Source organism: Phymastichus coffea, unplaced genomic scaffold (assembly GCF_024137745.1).
Source record: "Phymastichus coffea isolate CEN01 unplaced genomic scaffold, Cenicafe_Pcof_1.1 PCOF00001, whole genome shotgun sequence".
NCBI lineage: Eukaryota > Metazoa > Arthropoda > Insecta > Hymenoptera > Eulophidae > Phymastichus > Phymastichus coffea.
In genome coordinates, this window is record NW_026706812.1 from 16,160,029 (window position 1) to 16,175,855 (window position 15,827).

Here is a 15,827-nt window from a genome sequence, read left to right on the forward strand (position 1 = left end):
AGCGAGCAAGAGAAATGGGAAGGAAATATCAAGAGTAGGAGAGAGAGAGAGAGAGAGAAAATATATGTAGTTCGGTGAGGCTCGGCGCGCGGCACTTGTCGCGCTGGGCAGTGCCGCGTGCCGCCGATTAGGAGGACATTGGTGGGGAAGGCGTGAGAAGCCGACTCGCACGCACTACTAGATCGGCCGCACTGGGAGGATTGCCATCTTTTCTAGCAGCGAACCAGACAGAGAGTGTGAGAGCCGTCACGACAAAGAGTGTGAAGCCGTGACGAAAAAGAAAACTGGGCCACGTCTTGCGTTAGCCGCCTGACCTGCATCCCACCTGCCAAGCAGCCATCACTTTTGGTCAGGTTTAGTTTTCTCTCCTCTCATTTTTCTCTCTCTATTTTCCTCGGCATTGTCTTACGGTTTTGTGTGCGGCGCCAGGCTTTCACGAGCCGGCACAACGTATCTTTATTGTTACGTCGCAACACGATACATATGTATTAACGCATACGTATATTACTCAAACATGTATATTCAAATTAAGTTAAGCTGCGCGCGCAGCTAAAGCGTGTCTGTGTGTGTGAGACTGTATGAGGTGCTAGGGCCTTAAGCCTAGCGTGGTGGCAGCACCTTACGGCGCTGCGCCACTCGCGCCAAGCATGGCGGTTTTTGCCGGTGTAACCGGCAGTCGTCGACGACATCGTCCCGCGTGCGGAGCTCCCTCGCGCCTTTTACGTTCTCGGACAACGTTCTCGTGCACCCACGTGCAACATCACTTGTATTACCCATGTAATACAAGGTTCTCGTCCACTCACGTGGTCTGTTCTATCGTTTCAGTGTAATTCGGATGCGTGAAAGTGATTGTAAATTCATCGTATAGCAATCTCCTTTGTGTGCGGAGCGTGTGAGTGCGTGCATGGTAACGACCATTGTTCTCCGCGCGACGTCTCTATCCCGCGTTATCTTCATCGTTGTAATTTCTAGTTTCATTTAATAAAAGGGTTTTTTATGCCGTTACGGCTTTTTCCCTCAAACAGTGTTAAGTGATTTCCCTCTCATTTTAATAATTTAAATCTAACTACCACAATTAAATCAGCAATCAAGAACGAAGGAGAAATTCGAAATAGAGCGATTTACTTCGCCAAGGAAGTCGTTCAGAACTTTTCATGGTGCCTCCTGTGAGGTAGTTTTCTACCTCTATCTCTCCTTTTTCATTCTCGGAAAAGGGGACGTCGCGCGAGTGCAAGTGTGTGAGAGTGTGTGGGGAGGGAAAGGTGTGCATATCAAAACGCGCGAAAACGCGCGCAACGTGCACCGACAAGTGCAGCCGGCCAATTTATCTTCTCTCTCGCTCGCTCTCCCGCCGTTTATTCGCGCCTCGTGCAATTGCTTACACTCAGCGTGCGCAACAGCGTGCGCAAACACTCAGCGTGCGCCACAGCGTGCGCAGTCATCCAGCGTGCGCAACAACGTACGCAGTCGTCAGTGCCGATCAGCATTGCCATCGCTTCCGACCAGGGGGACTTACACGCAGCGGCCACCGACATCGTTTTCCATCAACTAAGATAAGTGTTCTTCTTCCTTTTCTCGCTTTCTCTGCTTCAATAAATAAACATACGCTTGCGAACAAACGGTTTCGCTTTCCACTTATAACGATTAATTCCATTTGTATTGAGTTAATTCTAGCGTTTTGATTTTTTGTTGTCTGCTTCTTGTCAAATTAAGTGAATCAATCAAACTAAAATACGATTGCGCATTGATTAGTACTCGAGTCATTGTTAGCATTTCATGTTTATTCGAATTTAGCAAGCAATTTACAATCCACTAGTGATTAATTGCCATTAGATAAATTTGTAGACAATTGTTTGACATTGTTTAATTATTCAATTAGAATTTCGTTGTCCGTTTCAATCATATGTTTTTTCTCTCTCCTTCTTTGAAACTTCAATTAACGTCAATTTCAATTTGATTCATAACGCGTTATTTTGATCCAACAAATACCCAAAATGAATAACGACGAGGTTATTCCAGCCAGCGGCAACGCAGAAAAACGCTTAATTTATATCGAACAGAAATTTAATAGGTTTACAAAAACGTTGAAATCCCTCAAAGAATACTTAGCAAAGGGATCGCCAGATGCGACGAACGCGGAGTTACGAATAAATTCCCTTTCGACCATATATCAAGGTTATTCAGCGAATCGCGAAGAACTTCTTTCGATGCAACCTGAGCATCCCCACATTGCCGCATTCGACGAACTCGAATCCGAATATTTCGAAGTAGCGAGTCGAATATCGAAAATGAACAAACCCCCAGCGATCCCTCTCGCGAATTCCACTATGCTCAACGGAAATAACACCGCTACCTTCATCGAGAGAACTGACGTAGCAAAACTCGCACCGTTGACAGTGCCCAAATTCGACGGGAACCACAAGAACTGGGTCCCTTGGAAAGCCAACTTCCAAGCGCTTATACACGATCGTCCAGGAATGGCGGGAAGCGTCAAACTATTCCAACTTCAAAATGCAGTTCAGGGTTTAGCAGCGACCGTAATAAAGGAATTCTGTCTTGACCCCAGCGACGTCAGCTACGGCTTAGCTTGGGAAGCGTTGTGCAACGCTTACGATCAACGACGTGTTCTAGTCAACGAGCACTTCGACGCTCTGCTAAAGTTAGCTCCCGTTCAAAATCCAACCGCCGAAACCACAGCCACCCTTATGTACACCGTCCGTCAGCACGTCAGCATGCTCAAAACAATGAACATTGCGATCTGCGACGAGTTTGTCCTGCGAATTCTCGAGAGATGCCTGCCCGGGTATCTCCTGTCGCGATGGATGGATAAACACTCAAATCGCGAAATCCCCAAATTGGAAGAATTGTACATCTTCGTTCAGGATTCAATATTTAAACAACGAGCGATAGGTGAACTTCCGAAACGAGATTACCAGTCCAAAAGAAAGGGGGCAGGTAGCAAAGCAGAACCCCCGGCAAAGGTCTCCAAAAACATTGCCAACACACTCGTTACTACCTCGACGACCAGCAACAACGCGTGCGTCCAATGCGGTCAATCCCACAGACTCTACAAATGCGAAAAGTTCAATAAGGCGTAATTGAACGAAAGGTGGGAACTCGTCAAAGCAAAAGGGTTATGTCGCAATTGCTTATACGTCCACTCCGCTTCCTGTACCAGCGAAAAAAGGTGCAAAAAATGTCATAAGGATCATCATACCCTTCTGCACGCAGATAAAAAATCAAGTCCATCTACCCCTCAACCCGCGAACGATTCAAAACCGTCCGGGACGTCTCAACCATGACTAAGCCAACAAACATTCGCGTCAAGCGCATACCTTCCCGATTCTCAACTTATGACTACAGCAGTTTTAAGCTTTCAGTCAAGCCGAGGAAAACGTCTCATGTCACGCTCATTACTAGATTCATGTTCTAATGCAAACTTAATGACTCAATCTCTTATCAATCGTTTACAATTACCAGTTAAACAATGCTTTGTGAATATCGGAGCAATAGACAATGCGAATATTGTCTCAGAAAAATACACTACTGCCACTTTCTATTCTACATATAATAATTCTAAACATCAATTAAACTTTTTGATTGTACCTAAAATAGCTGAGAAGGTGCCTAATGAGACTTTCCCTCGGGAGAAATTCAACATCCCCAAGAATATCAAATTAGCAGATCCCCAATTTCATATACCCAGACCGGTCGATGTCTTGCTAGCGTCAGGTCCAACCCTGTCTTCTCTTGCCATAGGGCAAATCAAGCTGAATGACGAAAGATCCCAAATCACTCTTCAAAAAACTTCTTTCGGCTGGATAGCAGCCGGAGGATCAATCTTATCAACGATTCCCAACTCCGTTTCGTGCAATGCGGTGAGGTTAGATTCACTCCTAGAAAGATTCATGGCGATGGAAGACGTGGATTATCAACCCATCAAGTCAGAAGAGGACCTAGCATGCGAAAGGTACTACGCTCAAACCACGACACGCGACACTTCGGGTCGCTATATCGTTCGTCTACCGTTTCGATCAGGCAAATTCGAACTAGGTTTGTCAAAATACCAAGCGTTACAGCGTTTTCAGGCGTTGCAGCGCAAATTTGATGCTAACTCCAGGTTCCGAGCAGAGTACGAAAAGGAATTCAACGGGTATCTGGAACTTGGCCACATGACGCTGTGCGAGGACGACAACAACGATGGTTACTACTTGCCTCACCACGCGGTGATCAAGGAGTCCAGCGAAACGACGAAATGTCGTGTCGTTTTCGACGCTTCTGCAAAATCCTCCACGGGCATTTCGTTGAACGATATGCTGTTGACTGGACCGACCATTCAGGAAACTCTGTGGAAGCAAGTTTTGCGATTCCGTTCTCATCCCTTCGTCATTACTGCCGACATCGAAAAGATGTACCGACAAATCTGGATTCATCCCGACGATAGGAAGTTCCAGAAGATCTTGTGGTACCACGAAGGCGAAGTTCGAACTTTCGTTCTCAACGTTGTAACTTTCGGGGTGAAGTGTGCCCCTTTTCTCGCAATTCGAACATTGCATCAGTTAGCCGTTGATGAAGAGAGCAGATTCCCAAGGGCGGCAATGCTACTTCATCGAGACTTCTACGTTGACGATTTCCTTTCAGGTGCAGACACGCTGGAGGACATCATGAGGATTCGCGACGAGATGATCAAACTTTTAAGTCGTGGGGGGTTCGTGATACGAAAATGGTCCTCGAACCATCCGTCGGCTTTAGACAACATCGATAAAAACATCTTCGATTTAGATTGCGGCATACAAGGGAACCCCATAAAGAAGACTCTCGGAATCATCTGGGACTCACAACGAGATGTCTTCACGTATTCCGCAAACCCTGATGCGTTAGCTTCTACCAAAAGAAAACTCCTTTCCCAGATTGCGAGGATCTTCGATCCTCTAGGCTTATTAGGTCCTTTAACCCTGTATGCCAAAACATTAATTCAGGAATGTTGGAAAGCTAACATTACCTGGGACGAATCTCTACCTCAAGACATCCACACCAAGTGGATCGCTTTAGCTGAACAACTTTCTTTAGTGCGAGAAGTCGCGTTACCAAGGTATCTGCGATATGACGTTGCGAACCCAGTATCCACCGAGATACACGGTTTTTGCGACGCGTCGATAAAGGGATACGGCGCGTGCATCTACATTCGTTCCGTTGACTCTGCGGGAAATGTCACTGTTAGGTTAGCTTGCAGTAAATCCAAGGTTGCTTCGCTTAGCCATCACACCATACCTCGTTTGGAACTCTCTGGCGCTGCCCTTCTGAAGGGACTATATGTCGAACTGGTGACCCAGCTGACTTTCAATATCGTGCGAACAATTCTTAAAACAGACTCAAAAATCATTCTCTGCTGGTTAGACAAAGCTCCTCATCTACTTAGAACCTACGAAGCGAACAGAGTCGCTGATATTCAAACGCTAGGTGAGAAGGTCGAGTGGAAACATGTTCGTTCGAAAGACAATCCGGCTGATTCACTATCCCGAGAACAGCTACCCAGGGAACTTTTAACTGACCCCCCTCTGGCATTCGGGCCCTCCATGGTTAGCTCTTCCTGAAGATCAATGGCCTTCATCGGAAGAATCCTCGTTAGGTGATCCTCCAGGAGCGACAGAGGGAATTGTTTTATTCACAGCCTCTTCTGGAAGTAACGTCTACTCTCGTTTCTCTGATTACGGATGCCTTATTAGGTCCATCGGATATCTTCTCCGTTGGAGTAGAAGGGAATCACTACTAGACGATACCCAAGATGCGAATAAATCGCAACGAGGGATTCGTTACCTCTCCCAAGCCGAAATAGTTTACGCAGAACGCCAAATCCTTCTTCTCATCCAAAGAGAATGTTTTAGTTCTGAGATAAAATTGCTCAAGTCGACTACGAAATTAATTTCCAAAGGCCCCAACGGCGCTTTCAGGAGTCGAACGAAGTTCGATGAACTCAATCCTTTCTTAGACGAGCATGAACTGGTCAGAGTAGGCGGTCGGTTGAAGAATTCAAATCTTCAATTCAATCAAAAATACCCTATTTTGCTACCCAGCAACCATCACGTGTCAGATCTCATCATTCACGAAGCTCATCATCGAAATCTTCACGGAGGGGTCCAATCCACTCTTTACAGGATACGCGAAAGGTTTTGGATTCTCAACGGTCGAAACCAGATGCGACATGTCTTGCGCCGCTGCGTACCCCGTCTTCGGCAAAGGCCAAAATTCTCACACGCCAAGATGGCAGACCTTCCAGAATCTCGAGTAAACCCTGCGTTCACTTTCGCGAAGACCGGCGTAGATTTTTTTGGTCCGATTATGATCAAAGAAAAAAAGGATCGAAATCGAAGTTTCCTTAAGGCGTATGGGTCCGTTTTCGTTTGTATGGCCACTAAGGCTGTCCACATCGAGGTAGCATCCGATCTCTCAGCTGAGGGCTTCCTCGCGTGTTTTCGTCGGTTCGTTGCCACGCACGGCAAACCGACCACCATGTACTCTGACAATGGTACTAACTTTGTGAGCGCAAATAGCGAACTGCAAAAGATTTACCAATTACACAATTCACCCGAATTTAAGGATGCGATTTAAACCTTTGCTGCAGCCGAACGGATTGAGTGGAACTTTAATCCACCTCTCTCACCGCACTTCGGCGGTTTGTGGGAGGCGGCAGTTAAAAGTTTCAAACACCATCTGAATCGTGTCGTCAAGGACCAAAAGCTCACGTACGAGCAATTGGAAACATTGTTAAAGGAAATCGCCGTCGTGTTAAATTCTCGACCATTGTACGCGATTTCTGCTGACCTAAACGATTCCCTTGCGATAACTCCAGCTCATTTTTTGATCGGGCGTTCCTTCAATTTCTTACCCAACCAAAATTATGTTTCAGTTCCGGACAATCGCCTCACTTCCTACCAGCTCGTCTCTAAAGCTAGACAAGCCTTCTGGAGTAAATGGCAGAAGGAGTACTTGCATGAACTGCAAACTCGTCAGAAGTGGTTGAATTCCGGAACCGTATTATCACCTGGATCTGTGGTTGTGTCGATGGAGGACAACCCTGCTTGCGCAAGATGGCCGCTGGGTGTCGTCGTGGAGATCCACCCTGGGAGCGATGGCATTGCTCGAGTAGCATCGGTAAAGATGGCTTCCGGAATCTACAAACGGAACATTACTCGGCTCTATGTGCTCCCTGTAGATCAGGAAAACGCGGACCCGTTGGAGTCTCAAGTCACCCTCCCGAACTCGTGATTAGCCCCAGATGTGTGCTCTTTGGTTTGCCATGAACGAGTCGAACCATGGAGTATTCTGGAAGTGCTTGAAGCCTGGCCCGCGAAAGGTAGAGTACAGAGTGCTCTACAGCCAGATGCCCAAAGAATCAATCTTTGGAGCGCGATACCTGTCCGGAGATCAGGTTCCCACAATCGCGGAGACTCCAACCTTTCGTCGACGTTAATTTAGGACAAGCGTGATCAGTGAAGTGTCAAACTTATGGCACCGGATGATCTTGGGTAGAATAAGTTGTTCATTAGATTTAAGACATTGTAAATCGTTCGTTTCGTTGTATTAGTAGTTTAAGAGAAATTGAAGCCAAATAGCTTTCAATCAATCAGGTTGTGATATCGATGCTAATCAAGATACCAGTCCCTTCAACGAAAACTGGCTCTTCATATAAAGAAACCAAAGACCGTCCTAGATTAGTAAGCAGGAATGGGTCAACTAGTCAATGTAAGCTCTTGTTAAGTCTAACACTGCTCGATCATTAAAGGCCTAATTAATCTCGCAGCCGTGGCCGGCAGTATGTTACGTCGCAACACGATACATATGTATTAACGCATACGTATATTACTCAAACATGTATTTTCAAATTAAGTTAAGCTGCGCGCGCAGCTAAAGCGTGTCTGTGTGTGTGAGATTGTATGAGGTGCTAGGGTCTTAAGCTTAGCGTGGTGGCAGCACCTTACGGCGCTGCGCCACTCGCGCCAAGCATGGCGGTTTTTGCCGGTGTAACCGGCAGTCGTCGACGACATCGTCCCGCGTGCGGAGCTCCCTCGCGCCTTTTACGTTCTCGGACAACGTTCTCGTGCACCCACGTGCAACATCACTTGTATTACCCACGTAATACAAGGTTCTCGTCCACTCACGTGGTCTGTTCTATCGTTTCAGTGTAATTCGGATGCGTGAAAGTGATTGTAAATTCATCGTATAGCAATCTCCTTTGTGTGCGGAGCGTGTGAGTGCGTGCATGGTAACGACCATTGTTCTCCGCGCGACGTCTCTATCCCGCGTTATCTTCATCGTTGTAATTTCTAGTTTCATTTAATAAAAGGGTTTTTTATGCCATTACGGCTTTTTCCCTCAAACAGTGTTAAGTGATTTCCCTCTCATTTTAATAAATTAAATCTAACTACCACAATTAAATCAGCAATCAAGAACGAAGGAGAAATTCGAACTAGAGCGATTTACTTCGCCAAGGAAGTCGTTCGGAACATTTCATTTATCATTTAGTCGTTTGAGCCGGTTAATGAGATGATATGGCGCTAACGTGCCGGTCATCTCATTTAGAGTAAGTTTTGCGTATTATTAGTGATAAGTAGTTTTGTATTCTCGTCGGCACTCAGGGAAGTGCAAGTGTAATAAAAGGTCAATTAACGAAGTTGAGTGTGTGAAATCATTGAATGTACACCTTCTCCTTTCTGCTTTGCTAGGAGCGACACACCGCCTCCCTTGCCCTCCCCTTAAATAATTAGTGATAGAGGATATTTCAGGCCAACTCTATTTCAACAATCCTACAGACCCGTTCGTCCGCTTGCAAACTCTCATGTACTTGGTGTTAGGCAAGTCGAATTTACTGTGTACGACCAATGAAGATGTGTTCAACCATAGTAATTCTTATTTCGGGTGCCTCAGTAATTTCAATGTTACAGTATTGAATATGGTTTTCAAATATATGCAAGATGAGGTTCAGTGCATGGAAATTTTCACTTCTATATCAATTGATGATGAAGGCAGAATAACTAAGGACCGATGCAACATTGACTTGTACTTAGACGATTTATTCGAAACTGGTGTCGGAATGGTCTTTTGTCGGATACAGATATGTTTCACCCAAAACCGACAGCTATTCATGTTCAATACGAACGAGGGTGAAAATATATCTATACCTATGGTAGTGTATTGTCAAAATATGAATATCATGACATATTTGACGCACACTGTTAAACGGCAATTGAAAGTTATATGTAGGCAATTATCAATAATAATCTTACAGCCGTATTCGGTCATACGTTCACTTTTTATTACGGCTAAATTGTTGAACAATTGGACTACCATCATATCAGTTGAGAATTTACAATCCACAATCGTTAATAAATTGGACAATTTCGCTGCCAATGTGAGAACACCTATGTTAAATTTGATAATTAGTTGTCTTAATTTCTATCAACCCATTGCTGCTGTACTCGTTGATGGCACAATCAACAATGGTATCCAACGGACCGGTACGTTCATTGCCTCTCTAGATTGTCATCAACAACTTGACATTATCTCCAATTTGATAACCAACCGACCTTACGTCCGTAATTTCGGCAATTACATAGATGATACACCGTTGTATGACGTACAAGATAATTACTTTACCAATATGTTGATATACTGTTCATTCGAATTATTATTAATACAAGTCTAACATTAGAGTAGCCGGAAGATAGTAACGAATATAGCATGACTACGGACCCAAGACTATAGAACGATCGGTCTCTTGAACCATTACGTTGTTTAAGGTATTATACGATACTATACTTGCATTGACTATGTCATAGTAATCATATCGTAGCATAGATATCTAAGTCGTATACCAAATTAATATAGAATTATAACATGGACAAGCATAGGAGGTTTGCCAAATTGATTGAAGCAACTAATTACCTCAACACATTATCAACAGAAAAAAGGAGGAACACTGTCATTGTCAGTAGTGAATTCTCGTTATCTGGTGCGAGACATTTCTATGTGGTTTATAAAAACGAGTTTGTTGCTACCTACTTTAATATGCAAAATCGTCATTGTTATGAGGTTAGTTTTTGAATCAATTGTATCTAACTAATAAATGACATTTTTATTGAAACAACACCATTATGTTCGTAGGTTATACAAGATAAAGCTACGTTTTATTTTGACCTAGAATGTGATGTATCGCAAGTGACCGAGGATACATGTAATTCTTTTACGAGGCATTTTATCAGTTGGTTCAAACACTACCTCCACGAAATTTTTGTATTGCAAATATCTTCCGTGCATTGTTTATCTCTTGATGCAAGTGATAAACATAAATATTCAAGACATTTAATATTCACTGCTTTTGTCGATATTGATAATGATAGATTACCATTAGTTTTCGACCTGACCAGTAATAGCTACAAATCTTTTTATAAAAGTTTGAATAATCAATTGGACTACAACGACGAGAATTATATTCAAAGGATTGTACAAGTTGACAGAAACAATTTAACTGAAATGGATAAGGTTTTGAATAAATTGCCGCTGCTAATTCCACCGTTCGGTACGTATGTCATGTGTGTAGTGTACTACTAATAATTCGATAAATAAGAGCCTCAGACGTGATCGCGAGACAAAATAATATTGAAGCTTCAGACGTATTCGCAAGATAAGATGATATTTTGGTCTCAGACGCTTTTCCCAACAATATTGAGATTGTGTTTTGAAACACATTTGAAACAAATCCAAAAGGTTATATCACAATGAATGTTATGATGGCTATACAAGTAATTTCCGAATGATTATACTATTTCAATTATTTTATCTGCTATATCCACTACTTTTTAAATAACATAAAATTTGAACATGTTTTTTTAGAAAGAGTTTACTTGGCTATGGAAATGAACAAGGGAGAAGAACGAGCAGGAGCTGACGGGCAGAAGAGTTTCGGCAATGAACTAGAGAGGTCAACTAAAAAAGCCAAACTACAGTGACTATGGCGCGCGCGCCAATTACAAGAGCAAGTTTGCTCGGAAGAACCTGAGGCGCCAATTAGCAATGGATGTCCGGTCGCCTCCTGTAGTCAACCAACAGTTTGACAATTCGTCCATTGGCAAGGCGGGGACGTGGACCAGCAATCATCAGGCCTCCCCCGATCATCCTGAGGGCCCCATTACCAGCGGGACTGCGGTTCCGGCGTCGGCGGTTCTTCACCAGCGAGCCGCGGGCCGTGGCATCTGGTGGGTCGCTTAATTATTCATAAATACTCTTTCTCTCCCGCACCAGCTCTCGCCCAGTGCAACGCTGTCGAATTAGACCCTTTTAGAGAATAAGAATAATAAGAATAAGAACCACCCGCGCCAGAAAGTGAGCGAGGTCGCTTCTTCGTTGAATCGCGCTATTCAGTCACCTACTTGGGTTGAGCGAATTCACTCGCCCTGTTTGTTCATAGAGTTAAGATTTTATTCTGTATTTGCATTAGCGTGGTTCAATGATATCGCTATTTATAATTATATTTGTTCGATGCAAACTGTGGTTGCTCGATTCCTTCGTATTTCCCCGTCATCGCGTCGGATTCACGCTCGTGAATTCGACCATCATCTGCAAATCTTACAAGCAAACATTCATGCTTATCGTGAGTGATACCAGTTGACTCATCGAATAGTGTCGAAAATTTGGTACGTGACAATGTTTCTGCTACTTCTTGTTTGCAAACTGCAGCTATAACTCTGCTGTTGATTTTGGATAAATCCCATCGAGTCAGCTTGATTTCTTGCAATACACTGGGGTGTCTAGCAATTCTTTTGATTAACGATAACAAAGTATTTATTTTTACATAAGGTATTCCTTATGATGTAAAATAAGCTAATAATAAAATTTTAATGGTTTCCATTTCATTGAAAAATTGTTCTCTTGTCAAATGATGATCATAGACGTCATCGATTATTACATTAATAGCTTCAATGAGAAATCTGAGCTGTCGACTTTGTTCATGTGTGGTTATAGTATCAATATTTGCACTCACAGTTCTGTAACAAACTATACAGCGCGCTCGAGTTCTATTGTGCCAATCCGGCCTCAACCATATCCATCTGTTATTTTCCGTCTCCCAGTGAAACTCATAATACTGAGGATGCCTTCCAGCTAGTCTACGATTCTGTAGATTACGAGCATTTGCTACATATCTTAATGCTCCATGTCTTCTGTGCATGTTATGCAACCTATGGTATCTACAACGACCGCGAGGCACTAGTTCTACATTTATATTCTCTATATTTATATCAAATTTATATTCTCTAGCGGTGGCCTATCCATCTATATAAAAATATTTATAAACTAAAACGAAATGACTGTTAAGTAATTAATGAGAAATATGCAATGAAATATTGACGTTTCTAATTCAGATATGAACTTAGTAAGATTCCCTCAACATTGATTATTAAAAAAAAATAGTGTCTGAAAAAAATACGCTAAATACGTTTTTATTCATTTTGTGAGTAAAATTGTTGGGGTCTGGGTAATCTGTTGGGGTATTCATTTGTTAAATTACAATTACATTAAATACTAAAAATCTTTTTAATTCAATATAATTTGGAATTAATTCCTCAAACGGTAATTAAACATTATAGAATATAATGTTAAATAATTATAATGGGGTCACGGTGGCTCAGTGGGTAAGAGCCCAGGCTTCTGTGTAAGAGGTCGCGGGTTCGAGCCCCGGATATGTGAAGATTTTCAGAAATGAAATTTTCATATGTGTGTTACTGTGATTCCGGTGGTTCGGTTTCCACCTTAAACTGTAGGTCCAGTCATGATTGTGTTCAACTTTATCCTCCTACATCATTTAAAAAAATGATAGAGAAGGTGAGTCTGCATATTCATAACTATAGGGAACCAAGACTAATGCGTACAGGTACTTAGTTTACCTCTGCAGCGTTCCACGTGGACGTAGTTCTTGAAGTAATAACAATAACAATAACAATAACAATAATTACTTTGAATACTATTCGACAAAGTCTCTGTTTATTATACATTAAAATCAATAAAAAAAAGTCTTCAGTTAAAGTCAGTCTCAGTCGCTTGAGTCGGACAAATGAAAATCGGAACACCCCTAATCTTATGAGATTAATGTGTAAGACTGAAATTTCAAACGGTTTTTATTTAGAATGCAATAGAAAACATTAATTTTACAAATGGGTAACTCAAAATTAGAAAACGCTGATGAAGATAATGATATTTATTTCAAGTGTCACCCAACAAGAAAGGTTAAAGTTAAAGTATAATGTATGAAAACATATATTACAAATCAGATTTAAAAAGATAAAAAATAATCACATCAATAAATGAAACTTTTGTATTATATACATACAAAATATATGGCCGGGTACACGAAATCACGGTAAGTATCTTACTGATTATGAGAACTTTATAAAGGCAGACACATACGCTACGCGATGATGATCTCCTGATTGTAAAAACAAAGTGCAAGCAAAATAGGAAATTAAAGATGTGACGGTGTAGGCCTGTCATGGCCTGCACCGTGTGCTTATCTCCCTCTCCTTCCTAGGCAAAGGCGCACGGCCGGCATCAAACGCACGTTATTATCACGTGCCTGATGCCTGCCCTTTTTATTTTCAGCAACGCACCAGAGTAGAAGGCGAAGCCGTGGACGCGACGACGCGATCGGACATTGAGAGTGCGAGAGAGAGAGAGAGAGAGAAACTATAGTCTAGGTTGGGCTTGGCGCGCGGCACTTGTCGCGACCGGCATTGCCGCGTGCCGCCGATTAGGAGGCGAGTGGTGGGAGAAGGCGTGAGAAGCCGGCTCTCATGCACTCGCGACAGTGAGTTACGCGACGCACGCGAGAGAGATCGGCTATATCAATTGGTGACCTTCGCTGTGAAGCCTGCCCATCCCTTTGTGTGAAAGAAGTCAGCATTCTTCGTTAGATTGGCGGACGGGATTTTCTCCACCAGCGACGTGGCAGTCAGGAGGTTTCCTGCAAGAAGCCGCTATCAAGATACCCAACAGCTTCTTCTGCCAGATCGTCGGTCACACAACAGTCTAGGATCCTCCTGCTGAGCCGCCAGTGGGACACCTTCGAGGCTGCCAGCAACAGCGACGTCCGCCGAAATTGGTCAGGTCATCGATTCCTCTCTCTCTTTATATCTCTCCCTTTCCTCGGCGATTCTCACGGTTCGCGTTGCGACGCCAGGCTTCCCCGAGCCGGCGTAGTTTTCGACAGTGCGTAATTCAAGTAATTGTTTGAGCCGGTTAACGAGGTGACATGGCGCTAGCGTGCCGGTCATCTCGTTTAGATTAAGTTTGTGCGTTCTTGTTAATAAGTGTTTGTACTTTCGCCGGCACTCTAGGTAGTGCGTTGTAATAAACGGTTTGTCAACGGATTGAGTGTGTGAAATTATTCTGCCCGCTGTTCTCCTTCCTGCTTTGCCTGGAGCGATACACCGCCTCCCTTGCCTTCCCCCTTTATAAATAATTGTAATAGTGGTGGATTTATCGGCATTGCACGCCGACACTATTACAGAGAAAAAGAATAAAGTTTAAGGTGTAAAGTTCAGTAGCTTCTCTTATGAGGATGCCGTGTACTGGCTCCGCAAATAACACAGTCCTACAAAAATACCTTAATTTTTTGCACAAGCAAACCATATATGTTTTCCCAAAGAATTTTTGGCGCTGAAACCAAATCCGGCCTCAGAATTGCTCCAGCACGTCAGGATTTTGAGATATCTTAATCTAAAAGTGTGAAAATAGCGATTTTTACCTATATTTGAGGTTATGTAGCACCACGACATTATCTACACGTAAAAAACTACAAACGACATATTAAAGAAGCAGTCTAGTCCTTTTAAATGCCGTTGAGTTTGCTCAGTTTGCTTATTTTTTCTTTGAGATATTAAATTTCAAAGTTTTTCATTTCATGAATATTGTACCTTTCAGAACATATAGCTTTGAACGTTTCGACGTCAAATTTTGTGTCAAGCGTCTTCAATGAATTACTGTTCTACAACAAAATTAAGATATATACCATGGACAAGCTAACCCAACTTCAACCTAAATTACATCATCCTCACGAACCCTTACAGACCTTTAAACCACCCCTACCTGAGGAGGGGTATATCAGAGACAATGTCAATGAGATATTCATTTTTTTACAGAAAAGCAGTTGATTAAACTCGCTCTACCAAGGGTTAGGTGGGTTAGTTTGCTTGAGGGTTGGTAGAGGGTGTTTCTGAGAGTTGTAGGGTTTTCTGAGGATAGAATACGTCAAGGAGAAAACAGATAAGCCTATCTGGTTGAGATTTTACGTTCCTCATAGAAAAGCAGTCGATTAAACTCGCTCTACCCAGATTTATCGTTGGTAGGTTAGCCTGTTTGTGGGTTGGCAGGGGTGGTTTTTAAGGATTGTAAGGATTTGTGGAAATGATATAATTTAGGTTAAAAGTAGGTTAACCTGTCTATGGTATATATCTTAATTTTCTTGCAGAACAGTAGTTGATTGAAGTCGTTTGACATAAAATTCGACGTCGAAATTTTCAAAGCTGTACGAGTATGTTCTGAGTGGTACAATATTTATGAAATCGAAAAACTTTAAAATACAATATCTCAAAGAAAAAATAAGCTATTTGAGCAAACTCAACGGCATTTGAAAGGACTAGGCTGCTACTTTAAGATGTCGTTTATAGTTTTTTGTGCATAGAGAATGTCGTAGTGCTACATAACCTCAAATATAGGCAAAAATCGCTATTTTCACACTTTTAGGTTAGGATATCTCAAAATCCTGACGTTTTGGAGAA

At 42.7% G+C, this 15,827-nt stretch overlaps 2 protein-coding genes and 1 pseudogene across 2 annotated transcripts; 2 read left to right on the plus strand and 1 right to left on the minus strand.

The window, feature by feature from the left end:
* LOC131667386 (uncharacterized) overlaps positions 1–15,827 on the minus strand; it is a 168,625-nt pseudogene that overhangs the window by 91,006 nt on the left and 61,792 nt on the right.
* On the plus strand, positions 2,328–3,098 carry LOC131667663 (uncharacterized). The gene has a single exon (XM_058941287.1). It carries the CDS (start codon positions 2,328–2,330, stop codon positions 3,096–3,098), a length of 771 nt encoding a protein of 256 aa, XP_058797270.1.
* On the plus strand, positions 3,444–7,494 carry LOC131667724 (uncharacterized). The gene is made up of 6 exons (XM_058941402.1): positions 3,444–5,460; positions 5,585–6,285; positions 6,418–6,526; positions 6,623–7,152; positions 7,271–7,429; positions 7,477–7,494. The coding sequence occupies exons 1-6, from the start codon at positions 3,444–3,446 to the stop codon at positions 7,492–7,494; spliced, it is 3,534 nt and encodes a 1,177-aa protein (XP_058797385.1).

Coding starts and splice junctions, on each gene's coding strand:
- LOC131667663 (XM_058941287.1), top strand. CDS start 2,328: ATGCTCAACGGAAATAACACCGCTACCTTCATCGAGAGAACTGACGTA.
- LOC131667724 (XM_058941402.1), top strand. CDS start 3,444: ATGACTCAATCTCTTATCAATCGTTTACAATTACCAGTTAAACAATGC. Junction 6,286..6,417: donor CAGACCTTCCAGAATCTCGA/GTAAACCCTGCG, acceptor ATGGCCACTAAG/GCTGTCCACATCGAGGTAGC. Junction 6,527..6,622: donor CACCATGTACTCTGACAATG/GTACTAACTTTG, acceptor CCTTTGCTGCAG/CCGAACGGATTGAGTGGAAC.